Here is a 15,229-nt window from a genome sequence, read left to right as displayed (position 1 = left end):
GTCTGGCACCCCTGGTTGAGAACCACTATTCTAACTAATTAGATTTATTTTGTTCATTAAGAAGAATATTGCCTTACATTTTGAATCTTCAAATTTTTTAAAGTCACAATGAAATCAAAAATGTATAAAAAAGAAAAAGAAAAGAAATATTGCCATAGTTCTTATAAATGACTAATGCACATAATTTCTTTCTTTTTATTTATTTATTCATCTGCCCTCATAATCTTTAATAAAAATGACTTCCCCTTCAACTTGCAGTGACATCTCTTCTCTTCTAATTACATTTTTGGGAAGGAGAGCGGACCTGTTGCTCACATGAGATTGCACCAAAAGCAAACAACAAAGATCCGATCATTCCCTGGGGGTGGACAGGAGTCAGCATGGGCACCCTGACTGGTCTGTGGCTATGCAGCCCCATACGCAACAATTTGTGATACACTGTTTATTGACACCTTTGGATCAGAACCAGCATTAACTTCTTGAGCAATTTGAGCTACATCAGCTTGTCTGTTTGATCGGGCCAAACGAGCCAGCCTTCACTCCCCACGTGCATCAATGAGCCTTGGCCGCCCATGACCCTGTCACCGGTTCTTCACAATGTAAAAAATTATTTAGAAAAAAAGTTACCTGGTTGCCTTAAAATTTTTAGTTCATTGAAATTTAAATTTTGAGTTAATACAATGAACATTTTTGAGATTTGACAACCTTTATTAAAATTTTGTAAGCATATTGTGTTTTATTTCTGATGACGCAGTGAAACATGCTAAATAGTGCTATTTTCATGATTTATCCATTTTTTTATGTGGTTCAGATACAATAATATTTTGAGTTTCTATTTACGTATTAAACAAATTTCCTTCATTGTATCAACTCATTTTTAATTTCAATAAACTCAAACTTTTAAAGCTACACTGTGTAACTTTTTTAGTTTATTCTTAGCTAAAATCACTTAGTTCTTTCAAAAATATATCTGCTCATTAATGTATATTTACTTCTTTCAAGTTATAAAGTATTCTCGTAAGTTTATAATATGTCATTGAAAATACATACGGGTGAGGGGTTCGAATGCCGGTCACCATGTTGCCCCTCCATCTTGAAAGTACATTAGCCAAAGAGGGACATACCCATAAATTCAAGCTTCGCCTTTCGCGTTTTAACACTCAATGGCACCGTGTCGAATGTGAAGAGGGGGATTGCCATGTTAATCTTGGACTAAATCGGCCACCGTAAGAGTTAAAACAAAATCAGAATTGAGAGGAACAGAAACTAATATTCACTGGATGGTCATATACCTTTACACCACTAGATGGGGGAAAATATCACAGTGTAGCTTTAAGGCAACCAGGTTACTTACTTTTTTAGGTTAAACCAACATTTTTTTTTTTTACAGTGCACCGTTCCTTCCTTGGACCACTTTTAAAAGAGACTGAACACTGCAGACCGGAAACACCTCATAAGTGCTGCAGTTTTTGAGATGCTCTTACCCAGTCTCGCCATCACAATTTGGCCCTTTTCAAACTCGCTCAAATCCATACGTTTGCCCATTTTTCCTGCTTCTAACACATCAACTTTAAGGAAAAAGTTCACTTGCTGCCTAATATATCCCACCCACTAACAGATGCTGTGATGAAGAGAAAATCAGTGTTATTCAATTCACCTGTCATGCCCAATTGGTGTCTCAATAGAAAAAAAACTTTTAAAAAACACCTTTAAATTTCAAGACAAATTTCTGTAATTCTACATGTCACTACTGACAATCAATAAGCTTCATAAAACTTAGCCTTGCTGCCCTCCACAGGACACACAGGAAGTGTGCAGATGGCAGAAGGAGACGTCTTTTCAGATGAGAGATGCACAAAACACACATAAGATGATTCAAGTAATGTGTTTAATTCAAAGGCTGAATAAAATTCTTACAAATGTGTGACAGAAGTCATTCAGAATTGATTTTGTATGTCATTAAAATTCATTCCTTCTCTTAACCCCTTACATAATACACTAACAAAACAATACAAAGGGGAACATCAAATTTCCGGTACAAAAATATCATACATCACATGTTCTGTTTTCAGTCTCAAAGTTGGCATGTCATGCACTATCGGGGAGGGAATCCCCGATGTGGGCCACCGCGGCCTCTAAATCCCCCTCTATCTCCACGGAAGTTTGGGCGGTTTCTCTCTCGACCTCGATCCCCTCGTCCCGCAGAAGGACCACCCCGTCCTCCTCGTGGTGCTCCCCCACCTCTCTCTGCCATAGATTTAGGAGGTGGGGATTTGGGGCGGAGTCTCTCAATTTCTTCAGTACAACCAGACAAGTAAGAGTTGGGCTCACTGAAGTGGGTGGAGTAGGCTTCTACATTGAAGTTGCTATTGGTCAGGGTCGGGCCCACAGTCAGCCAACCTGAAAAAAATTAAGAACATTAGATAAAAAAGTTTGGGGTAAGTAAGATATTTTTTGTACAAACTACAAACAATACTTTTATTAAACAAGGTTACATTCAATTGATCAAAAGTGGTTTCTATTTCAAAGAAATACTGTTCTTTTCCTAAAAAACTCAAACATTAATTAGGAAAACTCAAATGCAATAAACAATAAAAGGAAATGTCTCTTAGGTGAGCAACAAATCAGCATATTAGAATGATTTCTGAAGGATCCAGTGACACTTTAATATTACATTTTTAAAATATATTCAAATAGAAAACAGTTCTTTTAAATTGTAGTATTTCATTTTATTACCTTTTTTATCAAATAAATGGAGTATTGGTGAGCATAGACTAGACAAATTGACCTCTATCAAAAACATCTTAAAAATCTTACCAACCTCAAACTTTTTAACAGTAGTTTATGATAATATAATAAGAAATGCCCATCCAGACATTCTGTATTGTCACTTTACTTTTTTTATTAGTTTATTTGATTTGATAGGGACCATGCATATTCATAAACATTGTTGTATAAAAATACACCATGTAAATATGCCAGAATTAGTAAAAATAACCACTTTTCATCTGCAGTCCCTAGGCAGGTAACATAAGAAAAACAAAGACAACCAAAAATAATTTTAATCACTTTTTAACATAAATGTACTTACATTCTGCTTTTGTGTTCCTGCACCAATGTACCCATATAACAACAATATGAGGGTGAGGAAAAAAGGATTTTGGGTGAACTATAGGCTAATATCTAACCTGGCCTGATGGTGCTGTCCCTGCCAAACAGGTGCAGCCGTCGACGGCCCAAGCAGAAATGTTCAATGATGTGGAAAATCTCCACTGGCTTCTCAATATTGCCCATCTCTGGCTCTTCTGTAATGATCAGGTCTATATCCACATTAGCATGAATGAAATCGCCATCTGTGCTGCGTCTAACTGTGCCTTTGATACCCATCAGACAGTGTTCCTGTGTGACATCAAGAAAGAAAAAAGGCATTCCTAATTGGAAACAATTATTTGTGCCAACAATGTTGTGGCTTGCCACAGCTTTAACCAATCAGGATAGTGTCTCTTACCTTAGTTCTCTGGAACACTGCTTTAGGGTCCAGCGTTTTGGTCTTGCCAGGATTGTTTTTGTTGGTCTTGATCCAACAAATGTCTTCACATCGCCTGAAGCCCCATTTCCTTAGACACTGAGAGAGAGGAGAGAAAGATATAGTTTGTAAGACTCATAGACACTGACTGTCATGGAGCACATTTGTTTGTGAGCAGGTCATGTAGTAATACGTGTCATTCACACCATCATTTAAACCAGTAAAATTGGCTGAGAATTACTTCACATTAAAAAAGAACTCACTTTAAACATTTTCTTGAGATCACAGATATGTCACATTGAGTTAAGTTTAAGATTATGATGAATGCCGTATCCGGGCCGTATCCAGATCAGATGGTGGACCTGCGCCCAGACATGACCAACGCATCCCTGAAGTGTCTGCAGAGATGTGTCAATTTGTGTCTCCTCTGAATTTGCCTCACCAACACATCATCCTCAATAAACCTGAATTGTTTTCAAATATTTACATATTTGTTTAATTGACACGTCATCCTCAATAAACTTGTCTTTTGCGTGATACCTCGAACTTTCGAATATTCCGATCTAATATGATTTCTGACCTGTAAGGTTGCCAGAATAATAATCAGACACTGTTTGATAATAGGCAAGAGGAGAACTGGACCCCGACTGAGTCTGGTTTCTCCCAAGCTTTATTTTTCTCCATCATGCCCTGACGGAGTTTTGGTTCCTTGCTACCGTCACCTTTGGCTTGGCTTGCTCAGTTGGGGACACTAAAATTATGATCCAAGTTATTTAACTAAATATACAAATAAAATGAATTACTAAATTAACTGTATCAACTATATCACTGATCTGCCAACATTGTCGCTGTATGATAAATTGAAAAGAGCTGATGACATTAGGGCTGGGACGGTATGGATTTTTTTTTAGCGTGGTTAAAAAGCACGAAATTCCCGCGGTTGGGCGATAAACCGCTTTTAAACCCATGATATAAAAAAAAAGGGAAAAAAAGACGTGAAACAGGTGTGGCGCCGCGGCCCCTCTTGCGCTTGTTGTGAGTGCCACACACATTAATCTTTTTGTATAGTTTGCTCTGTAAATTAAATTGAGAGTATAACTAATGCATATATGCTATTTTAAATACTGTACTGTATTCCACATAAGTATATATATATACGCACACATATATATATAGCCTATATTTTACAATAATAAACGCTCAAACATCCATTTCATAAGCATGTGAGTTTATTTTCCGTCAGTGAAACAACACTTAGGCTACAGCCTGTAAAACATTTAAATGATTATAAGTAAATAATGGTAATCTTAAGAATATAAGAAAATAAATTTTTGTTTAAAAAATATTTGTTTTATAGCCTATTGCCCCGCAAAGATGCGTCATGCCGGTCTGCATGAATGTGTCTGAATGTAGGACACGAGCTGGATAGACTCCTGCTCGAATATCTTCGTCTTCATGTTTTTTCCTGATGCTGCAAAGCAACACTTGTTGTAAAACGTCTGAAGAGAGAATTTTATCTTCCACAGGTTCAAGACATTTAGGTTTGATTATGCACTGCTAGAGAAAACGAAAGTAAAACCGCTGCGTGTGAACTGCGCTATACAAATAAACTTGACGCGCCTCAAGTCTAATAACAAGCACAAACTGTGTTAAATAATATTTCGTCCTACAGTGTTTTTCTACTTTACCACAGTAAAAGATGTGAACGGGTGTAATAGACAAAAAACGAAAGCAAACGAAAGGAAGAAAGGTTCAATTCCCTGCAAAAATAAATGCACCGCGAGTGAAGATTTGGGAAAAGAAACGAGATATCCCATGGGATAAAATGGACTAACGTTAGGCCTATTGTTAAAATTCACGGAAATCGAAACATCGGATGACCAGATTGCAAAACAGAATTAAAAAGCTGCCAAATCTTAAATTGGGCTAAGCCTCCCTCTCTCATTCGGCGAGTCTAGAGCCTGTTTTCATGGCTGCTATGTTACATCTGCAAATCTATTTCCCTTAAAAGCTTTGTGCTTCACCCCTGTGGCAAAAATCACGTAAAACCGCGTTCGCATACAAAAAACACTAGGTCAATATTATAGTTCGAAATTATAGTTAAGCAGAAAATAGTAGCCTATGAAAGGAGATATTAAAATGAAAAATGCACAACTCCTCCTAAGTGAAAGCAAGCACATTTTTCCCCTCACGTGCAAACTAGCGGACCGGATGAGTCCTTATTCGGGGTTAGTAAAATAACAAAATGTAGTTTTTAGGTAGAAAATATATTTATGTAAAGAGATAAAATACAGAGTAGCCTATAGTAACTTATATCTTTTTATACAAATAAAAAAATAAATCACGATAAAGTGAACATGTAAAACTTTTTTTTTTTTGCTGTGATGGCGGTGACGATCTCAGACCCGCGGTAGTCATCACGTGACCGCGGTATTGCGGTAAAACGGTAACCGCCCCAATCCTAGATGACATCACCGTTTTCTCCAGAGCGACTGTACAGCCAAATCAAATTTTGTTGCAATATTTCCTGTTTAACAACGTGAAGCTGCTTTGAAAAAAACAAAACAAAAAAAAACAACAAGCCATTGTAAAAGCGCTATGTAAATAAAGTTGACTAGGCTTGAAAGCAGGTGATATGTGCAGTGCAACAAACAGAGATATGCCATGTTGTGTGAGAGATTGTAAGATTTGTACCATTCGGCCGAGATCAAGGCCTTCTCCTGAGCCACACCACAGGAATACAAAAGAGCGAATAGATGAAATTTCCTCTATGTCCAGCTTCATGATCTACATTAGACATAAAAACAAAAATATATATATCATTATATATATATATATATATATATATATATATATATATATATATATATATATATATATATATATTAACTCAGCAAAAAAAGAAACGTCCTCTGACTTTCAACTGTTTTTACTTTCAGTAACCTTAATGCATGTAAATATTTGAATGAGCACTGAAAGAGTCAACACCATAAAACATAAACTAAAGATGTTTTACAGACATGTGGCTTAGAAATAGAAAAATTGTGTCCCTGAATGCAGGGAGGCTAGTCAAAAGTAACAGTCAGTATCTGGTGTGGCCACCAGCTGCTTGAAGTACTGCAGTGCATCTCCTCCTCATGGACTGGACCAGATTTGTCAATTCTTGCTGTGAGATGTTACCCCACTCTTCCACCAAGGCACTTGCAAGTTCCTGGACATTTATGGGGGGAATGGCCCTAGCCCTCACCCTGCGATCCAACAGGTCCCAGACGTGCTCAATGGGATTGAGATCCAGGATCTTTGCTGGCCATGGCAGAACACTGACATTGCTGTCATGCAGAAACTCACGCACAGAACGAGCAGTATGGCTGGTGGCATTGTCCTGCTGGAGGATCATGTCCGGATGAGCATGCATAAAGGGTACCACATGAGGGAAGAGGATGTCTTTCCTGTACTGCAAGGCATTGAGATTGCCTGCAATGACAACAAGCTCAGTCCGATGGTGATGTGATATACCGCCCCAGACCATGACGGACCCCTCACCTCCGAATCGATCCCACTCCAGGGTACAGGCCTCGGTGTAACGCTCATTCCTTCGATGATAAACTTCGATGATCAGCTGTCCTTCCTGTCTCCCTGTAGCGCTGTCTTAGGCGTCTCACAGTGCGGACATGGCAGTTTATTTCCCTAGCCACATCAGCAGTCCTCATGCCTCCCTGCAGCATGCCTAATGCATATTCACGCAGATTAGCAGGGACCCTGGGCATCTTTCTTTGGGTGTTTTTCACAGTCTGTTGACAAGTCTCTTTAGTGTCCTGCGTTTTTAGAACTGTGACCTTAAATGCCTACTCTCTGTAAGCTGTTAAGGTCTTAACGACCATTCCACAGGTGCATGTTAATTAATTGATTATGGTTAATTGAACATGCATAGAAAACATTGTTTAAACCCTTCACAATGAATATCTGTAAAGTTATTTGGATTTTTACAACATTATTGATGAAATACACAGTCCTGAAAAAGGGGCATTTTTTTTTTGCTGAGTTTATATATATATAGATTATATATAACTTTTTAGAGAATTTGAGAGACACTTACATCGTCCCAGTTCCAAAAGCGCTCGTTGGCAATGATGCCAGACTCTCTGTAATACTCCTCTAATGGAGGCTCTATCAGAATCACATCAAACTTGCACTTTAAATCTCTCAGATCAAATGTGTCCGGATCTGCCTGCAGATACCTGACACACAAAAAACATTCATATATACATGCAAATGAGACATTCAATGAGATCCAAGTCTCCTAGTGAAATGCTTCGAATTTACCTAATTGCTTTCTAAATTGAACATTTGAAAATCATCTGATTATAATCCATGTTTTTTTTTTAAAAAAAGCTTCGATTTTCGATGTGGTCTTAAACTTTTGGACTCCTCTTTTCTTATAGATAAATGAATAATATATAAGTGGAATTTAGGCCAATTCTACATTCCATTTTGCATTGACTGACAGCAGCCTCTCTCACATGGGTGGGGTGTTGGTGGCAGAGATAAGCTCATCTTTTAGTCGGATGAGCTCTCTTTGTTTGGGGTACTCCTCAAACCTGTCAGCCAAACCTACAACACAATGGAGCATAGGTTAATACGATCTCACAGCTGGTCATGAGATAGGGAGAAAAGGAAAAAAGAAAAATAGAAAGGGATTAGAGCATTTACCTCCATCTCGGATAAAGTTCTGAGGTCTATGACCGGTGTCCACAAAGTGTTGGCAGTAATCATTGTGGGGATTTAAACTCTGAGTGCCCTGTAAAACAGAAAGTGATGATATCTTGGTCTTTATAATAAAAAAACAGCTGGTAATAATAACCTCATTATTGCTGAAGTTGGCATGAAACAGAAGTTGTGATAGTGTTTTCATCCCTATTGTAATATGTTGAAATGCCTTCTAGGAAAAGAAAAAAAATGTAGGGAGGGATTTGATTTTGTCCATCAGGAATTATTTGATTTGTAGTTTTTGCAAATGGAAGGGGAAGAACTTTTACAAAAATGATGCGCAGAGATAAATAATACAGTCTTTTTTAATTTATTTTTTACAACTGCTAGGACCAATTTCTCAATACTTAAATAATTTTTCAAAAATCTTCACATGGTACAGCACAATAGCAGTCTATGTGGGCTAAACATTGGATCCTTTATCATTGCTTTAGTAACAAAATGCATTCAGTGACTAGATCTTTCAAATTACATCTCACAAAACTATATACCTACAGGCTAATTTGCTTTTTTTTAATACAAAACCCAATATAATACAAAAAGTAACACAGGAATTTGCTACTTAAGTAATACCATTCAGAGATATATTCTAAATCAACTATCAAACAATATCCACCCTTTTCACATTTCCAGGTTTCTCAGCATAAGTCATATAGCAGAGTAAAATGTAATGGTGAATGGGAGATTACATTAAATATATTTTCTGCTTTCCTATTTGCTCAAATAGCAAAAGAAAAACTCCACAAAAGTGTTTTTCGCAACTTTCAAAAAGATAACTGGAAATCAGATGTCAATTTTCCAGTCACGTCAATTGCTGCTGTATTAGAAAACACCCTCACAGCAACGTTAACTAGTTATTTATAATTTGATGCAAAGGTAATATTATACTAAGTAGACCGATATAAATATACATACAAATTTTTTTAACTATAAAACATTTTGCAGGATTTATGATGCTGACTGTTAAAACACGTCATCAGTCTGTGAAAAGGTGTAGCTGAACATCTAGTTAGTCTTTCAATTTCATTACAATCTATACAAAGGGGGATTATAATTAATTTAGTAAAAAAAATTGAACTGCAAATGTAAACATGGACCATATAACACATTCTGTAATGAATTCTAAAAAGTAGAGAACTTGTTTTTTTCTTGTTTTGTAAAACAATTTTTATTTATTTATAAATTGGTGTATTATGTTGCCTGTTGTTAGTGTTTTTTTTTAATGTAATTGAGTGACAAAATGTGTTTGCTGGATAAAAACCTTTGCTAGTGTTATGAAGAATGGCTTGATTTAAGACATGCATCAAGAAAACACTATAGTTTAGTTTTAGTGCATTTTGGATATGGCTGGTCCGAACACCATTTGAGCTTTAAAGCTTCGGTAGCAATCAACATCGAGTATTGGAAACTTTGGAGGGAAGGGGCTGAGCATATTCTACTCTATATTAAAAGCAGACGGCTGCATTAATTCACGGCCACTCAGTGCACAAGCACTGCAATGTGACGTGAGGGAAAATTCTCTTTCTGTCACATCCCTTAAGGGTAAAAAGGCTAATAAATTTTGATTTTATTATTCTATTTTCCACAATGTCAAACCAACACAACTTAACCCAAAATGCAAGCTCAGGCATGCGCTTCTTAAATATCAGCTCGTGCAGTCGTGCGCTCTAGACAGAGAAAACTCTGTTGAAAGGGAACACTAAGGAGCAAATATATTTATTAAGTATAATGAGTTTGGGTTCCTATTCAACTGTCCATCCTATTAAAAACTACTAGACTATACAATAATTGTAAAAGAGTATTGTATTTCGCCAGATTTTATAGTGTAAAGCATGAATGAGACCGTTTCAAGAGGGATGCCAGGTGTGCGAAAAAAAACAAAAAAACACACACTCACACACACAAAAAACAAATATTTGAATCCCAAATCTGAAAATCGAATACCTACCCATCGAAAGAATATTTGAATATTCTGGTCCAGCCCTAATTTTGCATGTGAAATTAACTGTTGTGGCCAAAATGTGATTGTAAAAAACAAACAAAAAACAAACAAACAAAAAACACTGTAATTATTCCATAAAAAATAGGAATTGTCCATTTTGATTTCACAGTGACTTTAAAAATCGATCACAATATAATGTACGATTTTACACAAAGTCCCACTGTACTATGTGATTGTTATGTAAAGGAAATCATACATTATTGTGTTGAAATCTACCTTCAGGAAAGTGCTGGAGTCTTTGTACACCTCTTCATATGGTCCGCTCTCCTCCGGCTGCTGGGGCTCAACATCTTCCTGTAACACCATACAGCGGATCCAGGATCAGTTATATACAACCCTGCCCTGATGTAATCTAAACAGAATTTAGAAATTACAGCTGATTCCTGATCAGTGCTCATTTACCCTCTGCTCCTCAACATCCTCCTCTGGGTCTTCACTCTCATTCATGCACTTTCTTTTTCCACCAGGAACTGATGTGTCAAACGATGCCCTACAGTAAACAACATAGACCAAGGGTGACTATCTGAGCCCATCATTATTGTCACTGTTCTAACTTGTGCTTGGTGTAAATGTTGCCCTATCAATACAGTTCAAAACAGTCAAACAAATATATTTCTCTACCTGCACGTCTCTCTGGTCTCTTCGATCTCTTTTTGTTCATCTTTACTATTGAGAACAGCACCGATGCTATCGGGACTCTCTGCCCCGAGCTGCAAAACAAAGCATTAACATTAACAAAGCTATCTATATTTATTTACAAGTCTAACAGCATTAATTTGTCAATACTAGCTATCACTTCCTTTATGCATTAACGTTACGCTAAAAAGTTGCATTTCTTCACCTGTTGTGCAAGAAGCTGCCGTCTTAGCTTCTGCCTTTCACGTATTTCTTGCAGCCGGCTGTTCATGGCAATAATATTTTGCAGGGGGAAAAAATCTCATGCAATTATTTGATGAAAACAAAAGTGCGGCAAAAAATCATTGAAAATCTCAACGTGAGGAGCAGTCGCAAGCATTTTACGTCATCAGACGCATACTATGACGCCAGTACACGGCTGATAATCTCACCCTCATTTTCTAATGTTCTTTTCTTCTCTTTTACTTTATTCTTTCTTGCCTTTATTTTCTGATGACATTTGAACATATTATTGATGCATCTTTTGTATTGTGTATTGTTACAAACTTGTGTATTATAAACCATGTCATCTCTCTTTTGCATTAATAAAAAATAAAGAAAATAAAAAAATAAACGGCTGATACTTTCCTTTGAAGTTAAAACTTCCAATTGAAGTGCTAATTGATTTATTAAGATTTATTACATTTTCTACTTGCAATAATATTATTTTGTTAGGAATATGTTTTATTCTAACATGTATTTTTTGTTAAAATCCCCATTACATTCATTAATGACTTGTCCATTTAATTTGTTCTTCCCATAGGCTAGGTTCTTCCACATTCTAACATATCGTGTAATGTTAGTTAAAAATAACTTTATTTTAATTAAATAGTTTTATTGATGAGTGTATATTGTATGCCATTAAGTTGTTAATGTTTATTTTTGGATATTTGTAATGGGGGAATTTATTTATTTTGCCCTTCCCCCAATTTTGTTATTTTTATTTTGTTTATTCTACTATTTTCTGATTTTCCGATTTATGGGTCTAAAATACTACTACTAGCCTACTACTGCTACTACTACTTCTACTACTACTACTAGGCTACTAGGCTAACAACAACAACAAAAAACAACAACAACAACAATAATAAATAGCATACTTTTTTTATTCTACATGTACTTTTCTTCTTAGATTTTGAAAATGTATTATTCGCTAGAAATAAAAAATCTACAAAAGAATGGCTCGGGAAAACATTTATAAACTAACACATTGTGTAAAAAATATCTAAAATCCTAAAAAATTAATGACCAGCGTTAATTTGAAATAAATCTTTTGTAATATTATATATGTTACTTTTAATAGGTCATTGCTGGACAAAAATACTTTTTTTTCATTTTCTTTTCTTACTTACCACAAGCATTTTAATGGTAGGCTAGGCCTAAATATCATGGTTTACACAAAAAATATATAGCCGCAAAACGGGTTTCAATATTGATAATAGGCCTACCTACAGGTCCTTCTCAAAAAATTAGCATATGTGATAAAAGTTAATTATTTTCCATAATGTAATGTTTAAAAATTAAACTTTCATATATTTTAGATTCATTGCACACCAACTGAAATATTTCAGGTCTTTTATTGTTTTAATACTGATTTTGGCATACAGCTCATGAAAACCCAAAATTCCTATCTCAAAAAATTAGCATATCATGAAAAGGTTCTCTAAACAAGCTATTAACCTAATCATCTGAATCAACTAATTAACTCTAAACACCTGCAAAAGATTCCTGATGCTTTTAAAAGCTCCCAGCCTGGTTCATTACTCAAAACCGCAATCATGGGTAAGACTGCTGACCCGACCCTGTCCAGAAGGCCATCATTGACACCCTCAAGCGAGAGGGTAAGACACAGAAAGAAATTTCTGAACGAATAGGCTGTTCCCAGAGTGCTGTATCAAAGCACCTCAGTGGGAAGTCTGTGGGAAGGAAAAAAGTGTGGCAAAAAATACTGCACAACGAGAAGAGGTGACCGGACCCTGAGGAAGATTCTGGAGAAGGACCGATTCCAGACCTTGGGGGACCTGCGGAAGCAGTGGACTGAGTCTGGAGTAGAAACATCCAGAGGGTCAATGCAGCTAGCTATCAGGAGATTTTGGAGCACTTCATGCTTCCATCTGCTGAAAAGCTTTACGGAGATTAAGATTTCGTTTTTCAGCACGACCTGGCACCTGCTCACAGTGCCAAAACCACTGGTAAATGGTTTACTGACCATGGTATTACTGTGCTCAATTGGCCTAACAACCTGAACCCCAGAGAGAATCTGTGGGATATTGTGAAGAGAAAATTGAGAGACGCAAGACCCAACACTCTGGATGAGCTTAAGGCCGCTATCGAAGCATCACGGGCCTCCATAACACCTCAGCAGTGCCACAGGCTGATTGCCTCCATGCCACGCCGCATTGAAGCAGTCATTTCTGCAAAAGGATTCAAGACCAAGTATTGAGTGCATAACTGAACATAATTATTTGAAGGTTGACTTTTTTTGTATTCAAAACACTTTTCTTTTATTGGTCGGATGAAATATGCTAATTTTTTGAGATAGGAATTTGGGGTTTTCATGAGCTGTATGCCAAAATCATCGGTATTAAAACAATAAAAGACCTGAAATATTTCATTTGGTGTGCAATGAATATAAAATATATGAAAGTTACATTTTTATCATTATGGAAAATAATGAACTTTTATCACGAATGCTAATTTTTTGAGAAGGACCTGTATATTTGAGCAGCAAATCAGCATAAGACTGAATCATGTGAAATTTAAGACTGGAGTAGGCTAATGACTTAAGAAAATTCAACTTTGCCATTTTATGAATAGCCTAAATTACATTTTAAAATATTAAAACATTAAAACAAATCTTTAAAATTGTATGTTTAACCTATCTAGTCCTACTATCTTTTTATATTCTAGAGCAGTGACTTTATATTTTGGTTATATTTTACTGACACAAGAGGGCAGACATGAACTGTCTCGTCCGTCAACGCTTGAACAGCAGATTTAACACCGGAGCGATCGGAGCCCAAAAGCAGGATGACCAGACCAGACACTTATAATGCCCGCGCTGGCACACTCGGCTGAGTCCAGATTCTGGGAGGTTCAGCGCGCGCACCTTAACCGCGACATCTCGCTGAGCATGCGTGCTGTCGATCGTGACTATTTTGTAGTGGAATTTTTAAACAATTAGTTTGCCTTATACTATTTTGGTTATTCGGCACATTTGACACTCTTTAATGAAGGACATCATTATTGATTTCTTTTTAAAACTTCAAATCACTGTCGACTAGTCATCAATATGAATGAGTCATTATAAGCCCCGGGCTTCCCCGCGCGGTTTCTCTTTTATTGATCAGCGCCTGACTCTGAGCTGCTCCGATAACAGCCAAAAGACAAGATGAGACAACTCAAGGATGTCTCCATATAGACCGGAGGAGAGGACCTGTTCTTGTAATGGTTATGGTGACAGTGACAGACAGGTTGATCGTGATGGATGTGAGATGTCGGTTTCTCGTCACCCTCTGCACGCTTCTGCTCATCGCCTGCAGTCACGGGTCTCCGTTCACCGACTGTATTCAAAGCAAAGGGAAAGCGGGCTTTTACGAGGGATCTATTGACGCAACCGAATCAGGCGTTAAATGCATGAACTGGAATGACGTGCCCGGTGTTATAGAACGATATCCGGGGAAAGGGCTTGGAGATCACAGTTTCTGTCGGAACCCTGACGGGAGAATTCGGCCCTGGTGCTTCTTCCCAAACAGCCGAGGACGCATCGACTGGGGGTACTGCGACTGCAAGCAAGGTATATAGGCTACACGAAATACAATTCAAAGAAACAAAAGAGATATTAACTTATGCTAGGGAAAACTGCGCGTCAAGTGTTTCAATTTCTTAAACAAAAGAGTTCCTACATAGTCGTTGAGGATTTCTTAACATTGCATTAGGCTAATGTTCATTCTTAAATATTTTGCTAAACTTAGTTAAAACATCAATAAAGAAGGTCAAGAAAACAGTACAGCGCACGCAAGCAAGCTAAGACATGTCCAAACTTCAATGCATCCACGCATGGTAAAGGTATGCGCGCCTCAGGTAGCACCTATAATGAGAACAAAGCAGCCACTCTCATCCGGCGCACGAGGTCACTTTATCATTTGGGTCTTATTTGAGAAAACGACCTCAAACAGAAATTTCGCAATTTGAGTTATTTATGCTGCTGCATAGAAATGAGTAGGCTAAAAATGCACGAGCGCGTCTCGTGCAGGTCT

General features: G+C 37.1%; 2 protein-coding genes across 3 annotated transcripts in view; one reads left to right on the top strand and one right to left on the bottom strand.

Moving 5' to 3' along the window:
• Positions 1–1,869: 1,869 nt before the first annotated feature.
• Positions 1,870–11,340, bottom strand: mettl14 (methyltransferase 14, N6-adenosine-methyltransferase non-catalytic subunit). Of its 2 annotated transcripts, XM_067442765.1 has the most exons (12): positions 11,137–11,340; positions 10,917–11,005; positions 10,698–10,785; positions 10,512–10,589; positions 10,242–10,298; positions 8,237–8,324; positions 8,047–8,137; positions 7,623–7,764; positions 6,221–6,313; positions 3,509–3,625; positions 3,189–3,399; positions 1,870–2,400 (listed from the first exon to the last, which is right to left on the bottom strand). In XM_067442765.1, exons 1-12 carry the CDS (start codon positions 11,200–11,202, stop codon positions 2,096–2,098), a joined length of 1,425 nt encoding a protein of 474 aa, XP_067298866.1. In that variant the 5' UTR covers positions 11,203–11,340; the 3' UTR covers positions 1,870–2,095. The 2 variants fall into 2 exon arrangements, with proteins under 2 accessions (XP_067298866.1, XP_067298867.1); XM_067442766.1 differs by lacking the exon at positions 10,242–10,298 and having other exon boundaries at positions 11,137–11,339.
• Positions 11,341–13,982: 2,642 nt separating this feature from the next.
• Positions 13,983–15,229, top strand: part of prss12 (serine protease 12) — a 57,339-nt gene continuing 56,092 nt past the window's right edge. Inside the window, exon 1 of the mRNA XM_067442764.1 lies at positions 13,983–14,766. Within this exon, the coding sequence (XP_067298865.1) occupies positions 14,418–14,766 (349 nt within the window). The 5' untranslated portion in view covers positions 13,983–14,417. The remainder of the gene's footprint in view (positions 14,767–15,229) is intronic.

The sequence above is a fragment of the Pseudorasbora parva genome, chromosome 4 (genome assembly GCF_024679245.1).
Source record: "Pseudorasbora parva isolate DD20220531a chromosome 4, ASM2467924v1, whole genome shotgun sequence".
NCBI lineage: Eukaryota > Metazoa > Chordata > Actinopteri > Cypriniformes > Gobionidae > Pseudorasbora > Pseudorasbora parva.
This window is presented reverse-complemented; position numbering and strand designations above follow the sequence as displayed.

Bases quoted from the DNA above. Each gene is read 5' to 3' on its own strand.
- mettl14 (XM_067442765.1), bottom strand. From the start codon at position 11,202: ATGAACAGCCGGCTGCAAGAAATACGTGAAAGGCAGAAGCTAAGACGG. The intron at 10,786-10,916 runs GTAGAGAAATAT...TGTTTACTGTAG, and splicing joins GAGACCAGAGAGACGTGCAG to GGCATCGTTTGACACATCAG. The intron at 10,590-10,697 runs GTAAATGAGCAC...ATGGTGTTACAG, and splicing joins AGGATGTTGAGGAGCAGAGG to GAAGATGTTGAGCCCCAGCA.